At 43.6% G+C, this 14931-nt stretch overlaps 1 protein-coding gene across 2 annotated transcripts; it reads left to right on the forward strand.

Moving 5' to 3' along the window:
- Window positions 1-689: 689 nt before the first annotated feature.
- Window positions 690-6992, forward strand: LOC308235873 (cell adhesion molecule CEACAM21-like). 2 transcript variants are annotated; one of them, XM_080645048.1, is made up of 3 exons: window positions 690-882; window positions 1794-2150; window positions 6599-6992. In XM_080645048.1, the coding sequence occupies exons 1-3, from the start codon at window positions 819-821 to the stop codon at window positions 6871-6873; spliced, it is 696 nt and encodes a 231-aa protein (XP_080501174.1). In that variant the 5' UTR covers window positions 690-818; the 3' UTR covers window positions 6874-6992. The 2 variants fall into 2 exon arrangements, with proteins under 2 accessions (XP_080501174.1, XP_080501175.1); XM_080645049.1 differs by having other exon boundaries at window positions 715-882; window positions 1974-2150.
- Window positions 6993-14931: the final 7939 nt, after the last annotated feature.

Raw genomic sequence — 14931 nt, forward strand, 5'->3', positions numbered from 1 at the left:
ACATAGCACAGGCCAATGCTTGGTCATCCTCTCAGGGGGTACATGCCCCCATCAGACTTGCTGTTGGAAGTGGGTTCCACAGGCCAGTAAGACCCACTGAGAGATGGTCAGATGCAGAGTCTCTGGTCCAACTCACACCTGCTGAGACTGAATCCTCATTTTAACAGGATCTGGAGACCCTCCCTGCACCCAGGAGAGGGGGAGAAGCTGCCCCATCACCACATCACCAGATTGCATTCTGGTTGGGCATCCACATCAGCGGGACAGCTGCTGAATCAGCATCTAAGGTGTCACCTGGGCATCGCAATATTTACAAAGTTCCACAGGCAATCTGATGCACAGTGGCAGTGACATCCCTGTGACAAAAGTTCCTGAGGTGGCCCCAGAGCTGCTGCTCTGAAGGGAAAAGTCAAATGTGAAAGAGAGAGGGCTGTGGGGGAGGCTACTGTGCACGTGACTGAAAGCCGTGGGGAATGCCCTCCACCTGGGTGCCCCAGGTTGGTGCTTTTCCAAACAGAGCATGTGAGTGTGTGTGTGTTCAGATACCTCAACAGTTCCAAGGGAACAAAAATATAGAGGGATGGTAAACTGGAAGGAGGGGAAAAGGGTGGCACAAATGAGGGGAGGAGGAGGTGGTTCCTTGGCACAAACTCCGCCCTGGTCCATGTGACCAGGTAAGTGATATTGCACCAGGAGGAGGCCCAGTGCACAGTGAAGAGGGACAGCAGATCCCATCAGTTTGTACAGTGGTGCCTTTGGGATTTCCTGGAATCCAATATCTTCTCGCAGAGGGAGGAACAGTGCAGGCAGCAGACTCCATGGAGTCACTCTCAGCCCCTATCTGCAGAGGACCTGTCCCATGGCAGGGGCTCTTGCTGGCTGGTAAGGAAGGAACAATCCCTGGGGGTGGACTGAAGGAGGAAAGATGGGGACTTGCTGGGGTCTCCTGTGGAGGACAGTGCTGTGAGAGTGGAGGAGATCAATCTGTGTGGACCTGAGGGGAGAGGACAGGAGAGCAGAGTAGGATGGGTAAGAGAGATGGGTAACAGGTAACAGGGAAATCTCATGATCTGGAAGTCGAGTGGGGCAGGGAAACTTCAATTGATATTACTTCCTAAGTTATTCATCACTGAGTATTGAATTTTGAAAACTGACCATAATAATAACAATTTATGTCAGGTGGCACCAGAAAAACTTAACCAGGGGTGCTAAACACTGTCCTTACCACCAGCCTCAAAAGAAATACAGGCCAGGTGGTGCAGGACTCTGGCAGGTGAGCACTCATTCACCCACATTCATTCCATCCACAGGTATTTGCAGCCTGTTGCAGGCACTGGGGATGCAAGATCTGACAAGCCCCTGTTCCCATGGAGCTCACGTTCTATGGGTAGAGAGAGATAAGAAAATATCTACATGTGATGTCAGGCACCCACAAGTGTTAAAAAAGAACAGAGCAGAGACAGATCAGAAAGTGATTAACAGAAAGTCTTTAGGGAAGTGTTCCATGAAGGTGCCTCCCATGGACACCCCTAAGTGTCAGCAGGGGTCTGAGGGCAGTGAGTGGGTGAGCCGAACAGACACCTGGAAAAGAGACTGCGAAACAGAAAAAGTAACAGGTTCACAGGTGCTGAAGTATTGGTGGTCATGCTGTTGACCTTGACCACCAGTAGACACACACACACACACAAACACCAAGGCTGAGAGATGAAGAGACATGTTCCAAATCCAGGGCCTCATCTCTCCATCCCAATATAGAGCTCCAAATATTTATCAATTTCTCTCTTCCCTCGCAGTTTCACTCTTAAATTTCTGGAGCCTGCCCACCACTGCCCAACTCGCTATTGTGTCAACCTATTCTGCCGAAGGGAAGAATGTGATTCTGCACATCCGCAACAAGCCTCCTAATGCTATAGGCTTCATGTGGTATAGGGGGGAAGGTGCAAATCCCATTTGTAATATTGGAACTCTTGCAGTGAACTACGGAGTTCTTTATACAAAAGGGAAAGCAAACACTGGTCGAGAACTTATACACTTGGATGGATCCTTGCAAATAAAGAAGGTCACTATGAAGGACACAGGAAGCTACACCGTAGTCGTCTTCCTTGAAGACTCAATGAAAGAAATAGGATTTGGACGGCTCGATGTATACCGTGAGTGATTGCTCTCTGACCTCTGGGCTTTCGGTGGGTGAACTTCATTTACACACAGGACTGACGGCACTGGACTCTCCTCCATCCCCCTCTGCCTCACATTCCAATTTGGGTTTGGGCATTTAGTGCAGGACACACACAGTGGAAACAAACTTTCTAAGGTCAGAGTTCCCTTCCTGGATTCCAGCCCTGCAGACATTCACCACATAGAGAAGGGTAAGTCCGATGGGAGTCGCTCAGCAGAGGGAGATCAGTCTTAGTCTAGGTCCCTGCGCCCCTCCCCATGACCATGATCCTGAGAAAGACCCTGCAGGGCTGGGCCAGGGCCCATACTGAGGAGCCCCTGCAATCCTCATAAGGAATCTCAGCTTTGGAATCCCCTCCAAGACCCCCTGCCCGTGGGGGATCCTGTGTCAGTTTATGGTTAACCTCCTGGGAAGGGCTGAGTGGCTGCAATGATTTCCAGGTGTCTGAGTCACAAGGCTTTTTTGTGCTCACCAGCCAGAGCTCAGCCCCATGAGCCACAACTGCATAGGGGTGGTTTTTTACCTGAGGCTGTGTATGGAAAACACAGATGGACAAGGAGACCAGGCCATTTGTGAACTACACTGAAAAATTTAGGAGTCTAGAGAAAGGCCAGAATCACAGGGAACAAAAAGGAGAAAAGATGCTCCTGGCAGCTCCTGGTCCACCAGGGATCAGCCCAGGAGCCTCTCTCTTGGAGTTGATCAATAATAGATGCCCCTTATTTGGCCAGCTCCCCTGTCTCAGTGTTTAGTCAGATACTGTGAATATTTTATTGTTAATACACTGACACACTGGCAGTCAAATGTTCATCGTACTTCATTGAGAGGAAACAGAGGCACAGGGGGATAGTGTCACTAAAACAGAGCAACCCCGACCATGAGAGTCACGAAAGGTCTGTCTAAAGCCATACTCCCATCCTCTCCTCCATCCCAGAGGGATCCCTAAAGCAAACATTGGTTTAGATCTTCCCTTAGGCATCCCCAGCTCAGAGAGAGAGAGAAATCTTGCTCTGGAAAATAACTCCAAATGGAGAATTAATTTCTTTGTACTCTAGAACCAAATTAACTGCAGTAATCATCAGTCAGTGCTGGGGACACCCAGACCTTGCCCTCAGGTGGCTGATCCACCCCTCCCTGCAATGGAGTTGAAACCACTGATTTGTTTCCTGATGTGTTGGTGTCACTCCCACTGGATATAAAGGAAAGGATTTTGCCTGCTCACTCCTCATTTTACACTTGTAACCAGCTAAGGGATCAAGATGTAACACACTTTTTTTTATGAATTAGGAAGAAATAATGGTTTCTGAAGGAAAGAATGATCTAAAACCTCTTCAGAGGCTGAAACCTGGATGCAGAGTCCTTCAAACTCTTGCCACATGGGAAAGGTTCCCTGTCACTGCAGGGGTTGAGACCCATGTCTCAGACCCTTTGCTGTGCTCTAGAGAAATAGTCCTTCCTGCTATTGCTCTTAGGCCCTGGGGTATTAATAGTAATTTTTGCATATGGGGGAATTTTAAGATATTTCCAAATTTCTATCTCAGAACCACCAAACACAAACGGTCCACAAGGGCCAGAATGTCAGCAATCCATGCTCCCATCTTGCTGTCCATCACCCCTTCTGCATCTGCACAAGCCTCCCCTGCCCTCAGTACAGGGAAGTTGACTGTAATGACCAAGGGCAAAGCATATGGTTCTGCTGCCACAGTCAGCTCTTGTTTATCTCTGCACTCTTTTCTAGCTCATTTCTTGGGTTCTGCTCTATCAATTATTGGCTCATTGGCTCATGTTAGTCATACTCACCTGATAAGGCCTGACCCAGCTTTGTCCCTGGGGTCTGAGTAGTCAATTGACCACAGACTAGATCCTGGTCCCCATGTTTTATTTCTGCTCCAGTCTGAGTCTCTAAGATGTCCTGGGATATGGTCCCTCTTAGAAACAAACCTCAGCTGGGCAATGAAGGTCTGTGCAGCTAGAAAAAAATTGAAGTCAGCTGGTCAGTGAATAAGTAGGAGAGGTGTGGGAGGATGGGGGAGGGGTGTCTCTATCTCTAGGTCCTCTGTTGTTCCACAACCAAATCCTGCTAATCTATTGTATGGTGCCCTTCATTTGTTTGCATGTGGATATTGCTGTTCAACACTATTTGTTGAAAGATGGTCCTTTCTCCATTGAACAGTCTTTGCTCCTGAGTAAGGCTGTGCTTTATCACAGACATAGAGGATTTAAGTTTTCTGAGGGCTCAGATACCCAGGCACTTGTCTTGTGATACATAGACCTGCCTTATTCTTTTAAGTTGGCTGAGAGGTGAGACGTGCCAAGTCTGATTGAAGAACCCTTGGAGAACTCAAGTGTCCCACACAGGGCACTGTTCTCCTGTTACCTGTTCAGTGGAGTTACCCACACCCAATATCACATGCATCAACTTTGAGAGTATTGATATACATTTTTCTAATGATAGTGATGTTTAGCATCTTCTCCTGGGCTTATTGACCATTTGTATATCTTCTCTGGAGAAATGTGTATTCAAGAGTTTTGCCCATTTTAAAATCAGTTTATTTGGAGTTGCTGTTGTTGAGTTGTAAGACATCTTTATATATTCCAGATATTAAGACCTCATCCTATTACTGATTTGCAAAGTATTTTACACCATTTCACCGATCACGTTTCACTCTGTTGATTGTGTCCTTGGAGGAACAGAAGTTTTCCATTTTGACAAAAATCTAAATTATCTAATATTTTCTGGCCTAACTTTCTAGTGTCATATTCAAGAAATCATTGCCAAACCCAATGTCATACTACTTACCCCTATGTTTTCTTCTAAGAGTTTTGTAATTTTAGTTCTTACCTTTAGGATTCAATCCATTTTGACTGAATTACTGTGTATGGTATAAGCAATGGTCCCATTTATTTGTTTGCATGTAAACATTGCTGTTCAACAGCATTTGTTGAAAAGACCGTCCTTTCCATTGAACAGTCTTGGCTCCTTTATCAAAACCATTTAATTGTGTCTTTTGACAAATAGAAGGATTTATGCCAGTGTCACACTATTTTGGTTACTTTCCCTTTGTAGTAAGATTTGAAATTAGTAACTGTGAGACCTCCAATTTCAATTCATCCTTTTTAAGGTTGTTGCAAACATTTGGGATCCATTGAAATTCCACATAAATTCTGAGATGGGTTTTTTTTTTTTTTATTCTGAAAAAAGTAATTGGGATTTTGATAGGGATTGTTTCAAATATGTAGATAGTTGGTGGTCTTGGAGTCAATGAACATGGATGTCTTTCCATGTATTTGTTTCTTCTTTACTTTCAGAAATGTTTGGTAGTTATCAGTGTATTCTTCTACCACCTTATTATGTTTAATCCTAAGTGATCTAGTCTTTTTGATGCCATTGTAAATGGAATTGTTTATTTTATTTGAGGATTGTTCATTTTTGTTTAATAAATGGAAATGATGCTGGGTGTTGATTTTGTCTCTGGCAATTTCATCCTTTTTATTAGTTCTAATAGTAGTTTTAGGCATGTACGTGGTGAAATCTTTAGGGTGTTCTACAATAAGATTACGTTGTCTTTTTAAAAAGCTATTTTCTTATTTCTCTCTAAATTGGATATCTCTTATCTCATCTTCTTGCATGATATTTCTGACTAGTTGAATTAGGGGAAAAACAGCATCCTTGTCTTATTCATGCTCTTAGTACTGTTTTCAGAGGTTCTCCGTGTAGTAATGTGTTAGCTGTGGACTTTATTATGTGGCCTTTACCATATTAAGTAATTTCCTCATATTCCTACAGTTCCTGTCTTTTAAAATTATAACCACTTCTGTTTAGTGATTTATTTCACCAATATATGCAATCAGCAGGCCTGGAAATAAAGTCCTGTTCAGACTGAGGAATTCTATAGATGGAACTTCTCCAGGTCCAAGATCATGAAGACTGGGTTGAGCCATCTTTATTGCCTAATGAGTTATTTAACAACAGTTAAATGCCCTTTCACTTTCTGTAAAGTCCCCTTGGCCCCAGTAGTGGACAGGACAGAAGTGGTAAGATATCCTTTCCCAACCTAAACGGAATATTTAAGAAAAAAAAAATTCTAGGAACGGGTCAATAAAAGCTCATGAGAGGAAAATTCCACCTTATGGTGAAGTTATAGGGCATGTAGGCTGCGAATAGGGTTCTCTGTGTTGATACTACAAAGATGTCTATGGGAACTGGTCAGAAGTGATCTGGGTTCAGAGAGGAGGTACAGCCCTCTCCCTACACATTGCCACCTGAATACAGACAATTGTCCCTCTGCAGAGATCAGTACCCTCTTCTGGTGACCTTACAGATCTCACAGTGGAATCTCAGTGGCTAAGATGTCTGAGGAGGCAGCATGGCCCAGGTCCCAAGCTCACTTTCAATTAGCCATGCCCTCTGTTTCTCCACAGAGCCAGTGAGAGTGCCCACACTCCTAGCCAGCAGCACAACAGTCACGGAGCATAAGGATGCCGTAGTCATGACCTGCTACACAGACGCAGTCTCCACCCAGTGGTTCTTCAATGGCATGGATCTGCGGCTGACGGAGCGGATGCAGCTGTCCTGGAACAACAGAATTCTCACCATAGACCCTGTCAGTAAGAAGGATGCTGGGAGTTACCAGTGTGAAGTGTCCAACCCCATCAGTTCTGCTGATAGTGAACCGGTTGACCTGGATGTAAAATAGTAGTGAGCCTCCTCCCTTTTCCTATGTTATTAAACTGAATAAAATATTTGAACCCTTAAATAGATATATTGTGAGGTTGGAAAGTCCTTTGAAAACTTGCATTGAGTCAATAAATGATCAAAAAAAAGAGCTGACGTTGTCATTATTGTTGACTTAAGGTGATATTCTATACCAGATCCCACCTCTGTGTGATCTAAGTTGTACCATCTCCACAGTGGAGGTGAAACCAAGTCTTTCAAGAGAATGGCAGTGTTTGTGTGATTACTCTGGGTGCACATGATGAGTTTGCATAAATACAAATTCTGTCCCTTCTCCAAGGGGACATGTAGTAGATGCCCAGCCACTGTTGTTGGCAATGGGAATGGACTGGAGGACACCCATTTGGGTAACAACACTGATCTTTTTTCTTCCTGTTTGACTTATTTCAAAAAATTTCTTAAGTTTTTTTGAGTATTCTTATTTGTATTCCTATAGACTTATTTGCATAAACTCAATAGGATTTTGTCTTCCTTTTTAATAGGGTATAATTGGAAACCTTAGTAATACAACCAAGGCTTTGGCTCAAATGTCCAAGTTCAGACTGATGCCCACAGAATTAGAAATGACCTCACCCTTTATGAAGCTAAGTTTGACCTGTGGGTCCTTTTGGAATCTCTTGGAGATGTGGTCATTACCCAAAGCTAGAGGATGAGGCTTCCTAACCTCAAGAGACTGATAAAAGTCCCATCTTCGATTTCATAGAAAAACCTGCATCAGAGCAAACTATGTGGTGAATGTCAGTTCCTCTGCACTTTTTTTTAAATATATTTTATTGATATTTTACAGAGAGGAAGGGAGAGGGATAGAGAGCTAGAAACATCAATGAGAGAGAAACATCGACCAGCTGCCTCCTGCACACCTCCCACTGGGGATGTTCCCGCAACCAAGGTACATGCCCTTGACCGGAATCGAACCCGGGACCCCTCAGTCCGCAGGCCAATGCTCCATCCACTGAGCCAAACCAGTTTCGGCTGCACTTTGGTCACTAATCAGGCCAAATCCAGCAACACCAGCCATGTTGTAGGATGGAGAATACTCTTTTCCCTTGGAGATAACCTGTGGTCAAAAGGAAGGTGACTGTAGAGAGCAATGTAATGTCTCCATGGAGAACTCCAGAAGCACAGTCTTCTGGGAGATAAGATCCTGGCTGTGTTCAGGAACTCTCAGCTACTTTGTTTATAAATGGCTGGATATTGCACATCTTTATAAATTTCTGGAAATGATAAAGATGTAGACTGGGTCTTGGCTAAAAGAGATTTAGTTGTGTTTCCCTCCGCTGTGCAGAAAGCAGTTTTGTTCTGAACTAGAGGCCTTAGTGTTCTCTCAGAGTCACCAACCTTTACACAGGTTCTTCCTGACAACATGCCTTTGTCTTCCATCCTTAGACCATTTATTTTATGAATGTAATTGTAATTAGTAATTGCAGAGTCTTTCTCTGCACTTTTGAAAAATACACAAGTCTCCTCAAAAATTTCTTGCCAGTGTTATGACCCAGAGAATATCTGTCTCAAGGGCCTGGCCCCATTCCTTTGAAATTTAATCTTCCTGGTGTCCCTGTGTCCCAGTCTCTGAGGGAGAGTAGGAGCCTAACTTGGGTGGGGAACCTTTACAACAAAGATGTGAAAAGACCTCCTGTCAGGATTTTAGGAAATGTTTTACATTTTCTTTCTGTAAAGCCAATTAGAAAACTCAGATGCCTATAATCCCTTATTTTTTCTTAAAATATCCCCAGCCTTTTCTTTCAGGGGTGTTGAGTGCCATCTCACTGCCTTATTGCATCGTTCTGAATAATGTCTTTCTTGCCTCTTTAAATTTGTTGGACACATGATTTACTTTGTCATCATCTACCTGTAACTAGCTGATTCTGCCATTTTGCTCACAGTGTCAATCCTTATGTTATTTTCAAATCTTCCAATTTCCTTCCTTATCAGGCTAAAATTCTCCAAATAAAGGTCTACAAATATCCTGCCTCCCTCCTGACTTGGCATCCACAGCAGCATCTGACGTGACTTCTTATATGATTTTAAGGCTCCAGGTTGCCACAGGATGGCCATTTGCACCAGAATCCGAGAAGATATGCAGGCCTGAAAGGGCACACATCCATAGGGACCAAACCATCAACAGTGTTCGCATTCATTTTCACTGCACCTTCAAGGAACAAGATCACAGAGATTTTAACAAATATTCTGTCTTGATCCTTAGAAACTCTAGTAAACATGCTGGTCACTGACTTAGCCACCCACAGGCTGTCACTAAAAGATGCTGTTTTGTGTCCCCCATGACCTGGAGCTCAGGCCAGACCGGAGTCCTCATACTTGTTTTCTTCTTTGGTGTTACAATCACCAGGTGCCTGTTCTTAGAGAATCCACATCCAGAACCTGGGAAATGGAAATAAATCTTTCCGGTGCCTTGTGGCCTTTGGGGTATTTAGCTATACTCCTTTGACACCTAGCCAGAGGTGGATTGTGGGTAAGCAAGAGTGGACATAGAGGGGAGCTGTTGAGTGATAGTATCTGTTCAGAGCCACTATGATAAATTGTAAGGCCTGGGGTGTTTGGAGATGTTAGGCTTTATCTGAGGTCAAGGGAACCTAAAGGTGCTCTGCAGATGGACTCTTTTGGGGAGGGTTCTGGATGGGGATGAGGGATATGAGTGAGGGTCTACCTTCTACCTGTTGAGGGAGAAGCCACTGGAGCTGGTGTAGTGAAGTGGGAGTGCCGTTGTCCCAAACGTGGATAGGTGAGAGGGGTGAGAAACAGGGTTGGGGGAAAGGATAAGGTTCTTGAAGATTTATATTAGTATCCTGACATCGGACAAGAGGGAGCACCAGATATACTGGCTGGCAGGAGTTACAGAATAGACATAAAATAAGAAACAAGAGGGAAAAGCAGATGAACATCTTGTAGGGAGTTAAGAGTCTGAAAAGTGAGGAGGGATTGGGACACCATGAATGCAGAATATGAGCCTAAGGAATTTGTTATTTGAGCCAGGAAATTAGTTGAAGTCCAGAGTAGTCAGACTATAACAGGCGTTGGCATGGAGCATGGGAAAAGTGGGGATTGCAGGGCAGGCTTGTGGCCAAGGACCAAATTGAGGGCCATCCTCCAGCTCCAACCCAGTAGAGATGTGTGTAATTGGCTCTCAAAGCAGTTACCCCATGGCCTGGGAGAGCCATGAAAGGCCAATCTCACCCCTACACACCAAGACGTGCCTCAGCTGTGTAAACATGTTAGCCATGTCCCAGGGGATTTGTGTGTCAGTGAGTAAGTCAATTGCTGATGGTATGTATGTGTTGGGGGAGAAGGAATTGAGGGCTGCCATGAACTTGGAGTGTGTGGAGCATTTTCCTTCTTTGTTGACTAGTCAGAGTACCTTTCTGTGATTTCACAGGTAAGAGCTCTGTGGTCAGTCACAGGGATGGAGTGGTAGGTACCCATGGTGGCCACCTGTCCTTGTCTAATCCAGGATGTGTCACTTCCATCTGTGATGCATGCTTCTCTCCTCACCTGAACTTATGTTGGTGGGTGTGGTCGAACCAAGGTTATGATGAGCAGTTCTGCCTACCTGGTTACATTAAAGTCTACGTTCAGACTCTCCATTTCTCCTCAGGCCTAGAAGCCTGTTGGGAGCTGTTGTTTTATTTCTTTAGAAGATATGGCCTTGCTCACAACCCTAGGAGTCTGCATGTAATTATTTTATTAGGTCTCACCAGAGGTTTCACATATCACCTTTCATTCTTCTAACTTCAATTAGCAACTTGTCCTTTTCTCTGGAGGATACGTCCAGCATGGCCCAGACTAGTGGAGCCATAGATGTGGCAGATCCCTGAATGGTCAGAGATGTGGATAGCCCTATGGCTCATGCTTTGCTTAAACTGCTGATCACACTAGTTGTTCCTGTCTCTGGTGTCACTGTTGTCGCTGATGTCATTGTCTTAGGGCATAAACATTAGCAGGCATCACTTCCACCCTTTGGAGCACACGTGTCTTCCGAAGGCATTTAGAAACTTACAGCTTTGTTCATCTTTACCAGGAAAGCCTCTAGTTCTCACCTTTTTGATGACTTGAGTTTGGCATAAAATTAACTTGGAGAACGAACACATCCATTTGCCTTGATAGGGAGGGCTGGCTTCATGGGCTAGTAATTTGTGCAGCCACTTAGAAGGGCCTATGGTAGGTTTAATAGATTGCTTTTGTCATCCTGAAATTCTTAATTTGAACAAAGAACCCAGAACTTTCACATGACTTTTCATAGTTCTGCCCCTAGGCGTGACCATGGGTTGGAAAAATTCTGCAATGTGACCATCAGAGGGCAGCACAGCAGCAAGGAAACCTGGAGAAGCTGTGAAGGGATATAGAGAAGTATTTGGCTTTTTCTACTCTATTTATGTCATTACAAGTGTCTAATGAACAGGACCATCCCATGCCCACCTCTGTAGCTTAAAGAAGGAAGGTTATCTGTCTATGATATGCTGCGGAGATTCAAATTTAAAGAAATCTCAGGTAGTTGGCTCAAATGTGAATGGCATTAAGTAGACACAATACGCCTACACTAAATATTGGTCTTTAGAAAAATACTGGAGAGAGACAGAGAGAGAAAAAGAGAGTAATGAGAAAGAAAGAAGCTGAGTTTTCATCTTACAAGAGGAAAGACCTTGCAGTAGATAATGCCAAAAAGTAAAAAATTACTAAATAAACTCAAAAAATGTAATTTAAAGAAAACTTTGGTTCCATCCAGGGGGGCTCTCATTGTTTGGGGCAGATATCCTCAGAATGGCCAAAAAAACCCAGAACCTTCCTGTGATGACTTTTAACAGAACACACAGAGACACGGGGTTTGTCATGGCAACATTCAGTGTTGTCATAAATACAAGAAAGAACATCTAACAGGAGAGAGCTGGTACCTGGCTTTGCTTACAGTGTGAGTATCAGACATAGAATAACTATTTCATGTTCCACCGGCAGGGGGAGTTAAATCTCCTTGGTTTGTAGATGATTGCCTCAAAACAATTTAGCTTCTCTGGGTCTTAAACACTGATTAAGATCTGTCCTAGAAGCCCAAACGACTTGGCTCTTTGTCCAAATGATATATAATGGGCACTGGCATGTTTTTTGTATTTGCTTTGTTACAGTTTTTATATCAGGAAGATAAAATTAAAATAAATGGTGATAGAAATAAAATAAAATAATATAAAATGAAAAAGAAAAAAATTAAAATTCTCTTTTCATTAACCAGACATAAATGGTCTGCCATCCTTTTTAAGAAAAGAACTACTTATTTAAATGAATTTTTCTGTATTGGGAAGCAGACTAAAGTTGCAGTTTCCCAAATGATCTCTAAGTGCAGGACTGGAGAATTGACTTGCTAAAGTATTGCTGTTATTTCCTGGATGAAAAAAACTGGGAAATGGACACGCTGCATTGGTCTCAAGCAACAGTCCCTCTGCAGCCTCTGTAGTCACAGTCCAGGACCCACCAGCTCCATAGCCCTGAGTGTGGGAGAGTCACAACCCACATCGCACACAACCACCTCCCTTCTTCAAAACTCACACTTCAATTCTGTTGTCAGAGATTCCAGGAATTGCTGTCCTCAGCTTCTGAGTTTTTGGTGTTTTTTCCCAAGGGGTTTAGGAGAGAATGAGTTAAGCCAATCCAGGGTATCTTTCCTAGACATAATTGGGCCACCTCTATTGTAACATGTGCAAAACAAAGATCTTTAACCTCCCCACCTCCCAACCTGATCCTCCCCAAATCCCCCTGTCTTAGTCAAGATCAAATCCATCCTTCCAGGAAAACTTGGCATTATCCTTGCTGCCTCTTTTGTTCTCACAGTAATCTCTAATCCATCAGTACACTTGCAGTCAGTTTACACAGTATAGATAGAACACAAATACTCAGGTACAAGACTCCATTACTCCTACTTGAGGTTATTGTATCAGTCTCCTAACTGCTCTTCCTGCTGCTTCCTTCTCCCACCTTATAGCCATCTCCCCAGAGTAAGACCTGTGAATCCTTAAGTACAAGGAGAACTTCAATGGCCACACAGAATAAGTGAGATGGAAAATCCCCAACACGGCTCATCTCAGATGGCTCCCTCCTCCTCATCCCTGTCCTCATTGGTCCTTTATTTTATACCTGAGAATCTTCAACACTCTGGAACATTTCATCTGTCTGGCCCTCCAGACTCAATCTCCTTAACCAGTCTTCCCAGCCCTGCCGAACCTTCCCCCGCACCACCACCTGGGTCCTCAGCTACTGAGAGTCATTGGACCTTTGGGTCCTCTCCACCATCACAGGCTCTGCAGGGGCTCAGAGATACCAATACCAACTGCCTGAGGCTGAAAAAAGCAGCTGGAAACTGGAAATGAACCCTTAAAATACACACACTTTATACTTATCACGCCTAGAAATTTTCTGGTTGAAGCAGGATGTTCTCAAAAGCCTCAGGGTTCTTAACCCAAAATGTTTCCCTTTAAAAATCTTTATTTAATTGTATTTAAAATCACATAACATTAAATTTACCATCATGAACCAATATACTGAACCCATTTACAGTTTAGTAGCAATATATATATATACAGTATATTCTTATTTTGGTAAAAACAAATTTCTAGCACTTTTTCAATAGTGAAACTGAAAACCTATACCCATTGAATAACAATGTCCTATATCCTCCTCCCTCAAATACCCTGCAGTGACCAATATTCTTTGTTTTTGTAAATTTTAATACTTGAGATACATATAATACTTGAGATACACTGTTCCTGTCTTCTTGTGACTGGCTTGTTTCATGGAGCATACTATCCAAAATTAACACTTTTATAAGGCTGACTAAGGTACCATTGTATATGTATTTACTACATATTTTATGTTACTCTTTGAAAAATAGAGTTGCTTCCACCTCTTGGCTCTTGTGAATAATTCTTCAATAAAAATAGATGGGGGAACAGGTCAAGGGCCACCTTGGGGTTATGTGGGGTCAGAGAAGAAGTGTAGCCCTCTCCTTACACATAGTCACCTGAACATAGACAATTCTGCAGAGGTGAGAACCATCCTCTGGTGACCTTTACAGAGCTCACTGTGGACTGAGAGTGGCTGAGATGTCTCAGAATGTAGCAGGACCACAAGTCCCAAGCCCACTCTCAATCAGTCCTTGGTCTTTTCACAGAGCCCACAAGAGTGCCCACCTTCCTAGCCAGCAACACCACAGTCACAGAGCATGAGGAAGCTGTGGTCCTTACCTGCTACTCAACTGTGATCCTCACCCAGTGGTTCTTCAATAACATGAGTCTGTAAGAGCATGAAGCTGTCTGGGAGCAACAGAACAATCACTATAGACCCTGTCAGAAGGAAGGATGCTGGTGATTATCAGTGTGACGTCAAAAACCTTATCAGTTTCTATGAAAGTGAGCTGCTCAGTTTGGATTTGAAATATGAATGACACACCTTCCCTCCTCTATGTTATTAAACTGGGAATAAATGTTTTGCACTGTTTAAACAGATTTGTTGTGAAGGTGGAAAGTCCTTAGAAGACTTTAATTGAGTCAACAAATGTTCAGAATTGTGAAATATTCTGTTATGGAACTCAACAATTCCAGCAAATAAGGAGGTCCGTGTCTCATCAGCCACCTGCAGACCTGCGATGGATGACCCTGTGTCTAGCCCTTTGTGACCTGGGGCTCAGGACAGACATCAGTGTCCTGAATCTTTTTTCAATGTTTTTACAAACTCCACGTGCCTCTCCTTAGAGAGTCCACAGATCATGGGAAAAGGGAAATAAATCTCTCCTATGGGGTGTTTGGCTGAAATCCATGGAGATCCAATCAGATGTGGATTGTGGGTAAGCAGAGATGGGCATAGATGGGGGCCCTGAAGGGTAGGGTTTGCTCAGAGTCAAGATGAGAAGTTGTAAATTTAGGGGAGTATTGGGAGAAGGGGATCTAAGGGTGCCATACAGGTGGGCTCTTTTGGGAAGGGCTCAGGATGGGGCTGAGTAATATGAATGAGGGGCTGACCTATC

This window comes from Plecotus auritus, assembly GCF_963455305.1.
Source record: "Plecotus auritus genome assembly, chromosome: 10".
NCBI lineage: Eukaryota > Metazoa > Chordata > Mammalia > Chiroptera > Vespertilionidae > Plecotus > Plecotus auritus.

Bases quoted from the DNA above. Each gene is read 5' to 3' on its own strand.
- LOC308235873 (XM_080645048.1), top strand. From the start codon at position 819: ATGGAGTCACTCTCAGCCCCTATCTGCAGAGGACCTGTCCCATGGCAG. The intron at 883-1,793 runs GTAAGGAAGGAA...CTTCCCTCGCAG, and splicing joins GCAGGGGCTCTTGCTGGCTG to TTTCACTCTTAAATTTCTGG. The intron at 2,151-6,598 runs GTGAGTGATTGC...GTTTCTCCACAG, and splicing joins TGGACGGCTCGATGTATACC to AGCCAGTGAGAGTGCCCACA.